We start from the raw sequence: 3,797 nt of genomic DNA on the forward strand, positions 1-3,797 counted from the left end.
TACCGAGTGTTAGCTCATTTGGTGCTTACTTTATAGCACTGTATCACAAGGCAATTCACAGTCTGGTGCTCTGAAGCCTGTCACACAGATTCTTAGAAAAGCAGGAAAAACACAACCTACAGGTGTGTGCAAGTGGCACACGGAGGGTGACCTGGTTTCTGAGGTTTCTAACTGCTAGCTGATCCTGCCTCCCATTTTGGCTATAGTCAGACCACATTAGCTGTTTCTGCTCAGAGCTGGTGGCAGGGATCTCACAAGGAAGAGCTGGCTTGGTGTGGGGAGACCCAGTGCTGCTCAGCGTCTGGAAAGACGGTTGAGAGAAAGGCCCTGAAAGTTTGCTCAACCACATCCTGTGCTCAGCCGGTGCCTGGTCCCAAAGACGAGTCACTCTCCGGTGAGCTGTGGAGGCAGAGGAGTGCAGGGGAGCCTCCCAAGAACACTGGATACGCAGGGAGTGTGGGTTGACTCTGGTCTTCGCTGCCCGGCCAACTCTGCTGTCGTGTTTTGCACAGTCTCTGCCACAGTTTTCATCCTCCCTGCTGGTTCCATTTCCTCTTTGGGCCTGGCTCACACGACTCTCCTGGGGAGCCAGCACAGGCTGCTGCTTTGTTCGTGCTTCACTCCCCGAGCAGAAGCAACTTGGAGGCTGGCCGGGTACCAGGGACCTGGCAAATCTCTGCGGTTTGGAGACTGCCGTTAGAGGCCAAGCCCTGCCTGTGCAGAGACAATGTCCTCCTGCCCTCCCTCCTGCCAGCATCCCCGCTCTGTGCAGGGGGCTGAGGCACCGATCCTGCTGCGTGTCGTGCTCCTGGTGTCCTCGCTCCCCGCTCCCGAAGGGGGTGGCAGCCCTCTCCTTTCAAAAGGTCCCCCATCCTCAGCTTCAGCAATGGACTCGGATGCCATTTAGAGCCTCGCACAGACATGGGTACCCGCTTGTGCCGGCAGAGCAGTGTCCTAACAGGACAGGCAGGAGCCTTACGGCTCTGCGGGCATCCAGGCAGATCACACCAAGCCTGCACCTTCCCCAGCAACTGCGTGGCTTCCCAGGCCACAACACAACTGACAGAGCAGGGAGGCTATGGGAAAGCTCATCTTTATTGAGAGGAACATAGAAGTGTCATGGGAAGAGCAGAGTGCTACAAGCAGCCCATCCTGGCAAAGAGGCGGAGGGTTCTCTAGGCAAAACCCCGCGCTTCTGCCAGCAGTGAGCTTCCGAAGGCTGTGCCAGGGCAGAGTATCAGTGATCTCAGGCACTGGCAGTGGCTTTCCTGTAGTATTGCTCCCAATGGAAGGAGCCCCAGCGTCTTCCCACTTCATTTTCGGGCTTTGGCAGGTGCCAGCCTGCTGTACTGTCCATCATCCCGCTCGCCAAGGGGCTAGGAGGAAAAAAAGGGTGAGAAAAGCTACAGATGTATCTGCCCGGCCCTCTCTTTGCCAAGCTTTCAGTAAGCTTTCCCTCCTCACACACAGAGCTTAACAACCCCAGAGAGTAAGAGGCAGGGGGCAGCTGAGCTTGCTGCCACCGTCCTCTGGGAGACCCAGCTGGCCAAGTCTCAGCAGAGAGCAGTCTCCAACATAGCTCAGTGCCTCGAGCCATCAATACCCCCCAGCAGCTGTGCTGCCACAGTCCCACCGTGCAGCCCCACACCGCATGCGTGCACACATGTGCGTGCTCACGCTTACCTGGTAGAGCTGCTCATTGGCAATCAGGTTCTGCCTGTCAGAAGCTAAAGAAAGAAAGAAGGTGGTCAGGGATCAGGGGAGTGGTGGGCAGTACGGTGAACGTTTGCAAACAAACCCGAGCAGCTGAGTGCTTTCAGCTCTATGCTCTCAATTCCGCCGGCAGGCTTGGCGGAAAGCCTTCGGCTGGTTCCGTGTCACCAGCTGCTATCCCTAGGATGATGCTTTGGTTAACCTTGCGCATTTGCGGCTTCTCCTGGGAAGCTGAGTCAGGGGCAGGAAGCGTACAGGGAGTGCCTACATGGATCCCAACCCTAGACACGCTGTGTGCTGGCTGCTGCCTGCAATAACTGGGCTCTGTGGGAAGCGATGGAAAGTCCCTAGGCACCACGCAGCTCCTAGAGATGGCCAGGTACTTCCCGCAGGCAACAAGACTATCCTCTCACCTCGTGACATGCGTCCCTTGTCATGGCCGGTGATGCAATACACAGCAACCGCCAGGAAGACGGTGGCGACAACATCTGCGACCACGATCCCCGAGATGGTGGCAGCGTCCACTTCAATGCAGTTCTGGCACACTGGAAGCCCAAAAGGACACAGACACTGAACACAGGGCCATGACCAGGATCCTGCCCCTCGGCCACCTCTGCCCTGCTGCCAGTCTGAGCCCAAAGCACTCAGACAGCTCTGCCAGTCCAGGCAGGCTCCAGTCCCAGGGCAAGAGAGACCAGGGGTTCGTCTGGCTTGCTGTGCGACCCGAGGGGGTGGTGCAAGCTGCCATGTGTCCCCAGCACTCAGGGCAGGCCATGGCAGGGCCAGCGAGTGGTTAGCAATGAGGCAGCATGAGTGCCAGGTTACGGCACCAAATGAGGCTTTAGAGCTCTCACAGAGACTCCTGCTGCAAGGGAATGCACAGCTTTGCTGTTCCCGAGGGCCACCCAGCACAGGAGTTGTCAGGAACTGAACTGGTGGGAAACTCAGGGAAATCAGTAGTTCCCTCAAAAATTGGTTTGGGTGAAAACTGGAAGTGATTCTAGCTCTAGAAACCAGGTTTACAACACTTACTTCGATAGTGGACCTGGAGGTTCGAAGCTTTACCCTCACTGCTACATTTATAGATGCCTCTGGGGTCATCGTAAACTGAACCCAAGTCCAGCCGTGTTGTGTTTCCCATGATATTCCCATCTTTCGACCACGTGACTTGACTTGACCCAGGGACTTGACATTCCAGGGACACTTTCCCACTGGCTTCTTTCACTATTATTTTCTGTCCTGTTAAAAACAAAACAAAACAAAACAAAAATAAAAAATGAGGAGAGCAGAGAACTTCACAGCTGAGTTCTCAACCTTCACAGTGGTACAGAACTGGAGATCTCAGTCATGGAGATGTCTAGTACAGGGAACATCACATCAGGCTGTCCTCTGAGCAGCGGAAACCACACTGCAAACCAAAATCTCTAGGAAAAGCTGACTACCCAGCGGAAAAGCAGCCCCACATTTGACCAGTGGTTACATTAATACAGCTCTGGGTAGTTTAGAGATCAAAATTCCCTTAGAGTGAAAACTAACCAGAATCAGGCATCTACAGGGACGCTGTTCAGACTGTAGGTGTGTGACCCTCATCCCTAGGCAGACTGCCTTGGTACTCAAGAGCAACTTCAGTGAGAGACGTTTCAACAGAAGGTGAAATGTTCCCAGCAGCAGGGACAGGAGCTGAGCTCAAAGCGGAAGGCAACAAACCCATCTGGGTTTTCACCCAATGGAAAAAACATTTTTAGTGAAAAGCATGCAAGAAACCCACACAGAATTGCTTCCTTGGCCTAAAGGCATCACCTTCAGAGTTTGTAGCTGGAGAGTAAATTCCCTGCTTTATCTGCTGAGTGCTGGAGCCGGGTACAGAACACAGCCTCTCCTGCTCGTGTATTTGTGCAGGGCACAAAGCACGTAGCTAAGGGAGTCTAAACCCACGGTACTGCCAAGTCCAACCTTACGTGTCCTGTCACTGTAAGGTAGATTTGGGCTATCACAGCCATGGAGTAACACACATGGCTCCACTATCACAGCAATAGCCTCGGGCAGACAACGTCATCAGCGCAACCCGGCACGGATTCACTCCC

The 3,797-nt window shown here is 54.4% G+C and overlaps 1 protein-coding gene across 1 annotated transcript; it reads right to left on the minus strand.

Annotated features, from left to right (window-relative positions):
• Nucleotides 1–1,313: 1,313 nt before the first annotated feature.
• Nucleotides 1,314–2,952, minus strand: CD3D (CD3d molecule, delta (CD3-TCR complex); the record flags this gene model as incomplete). The annotated part of the gene is made up of 4 exons (XM_009864315.1): nucleotides 1,314–1,376; nucleotides 1,684–1,727; nucleotides 2,127–2,258; nucleotides 2,746–2,952. Coding segments are annotated over 4 exons (446 nt in total), but the record flags the coding sequence as incomplete, so codon positions are not given.
• Nucleotides 2,953–3,797: the final 845 nt, after the last annotated feature.

This window comes from Apaloderma vittatum, unplaced genomic scaffold (genome assembly GCF_000703405.1).
Source record: "Apaloderma vittatum isolate BGI_N311 unplaced genomic scaffold, ASM70340v1 scaffold39482, whole genome shotgun sequence".
NCBI lineage: Eukaryota > Metazoa > Chordata > Aves > Trogoniformes > Trogonidae > Apaloderma > Apaloderma vittatum.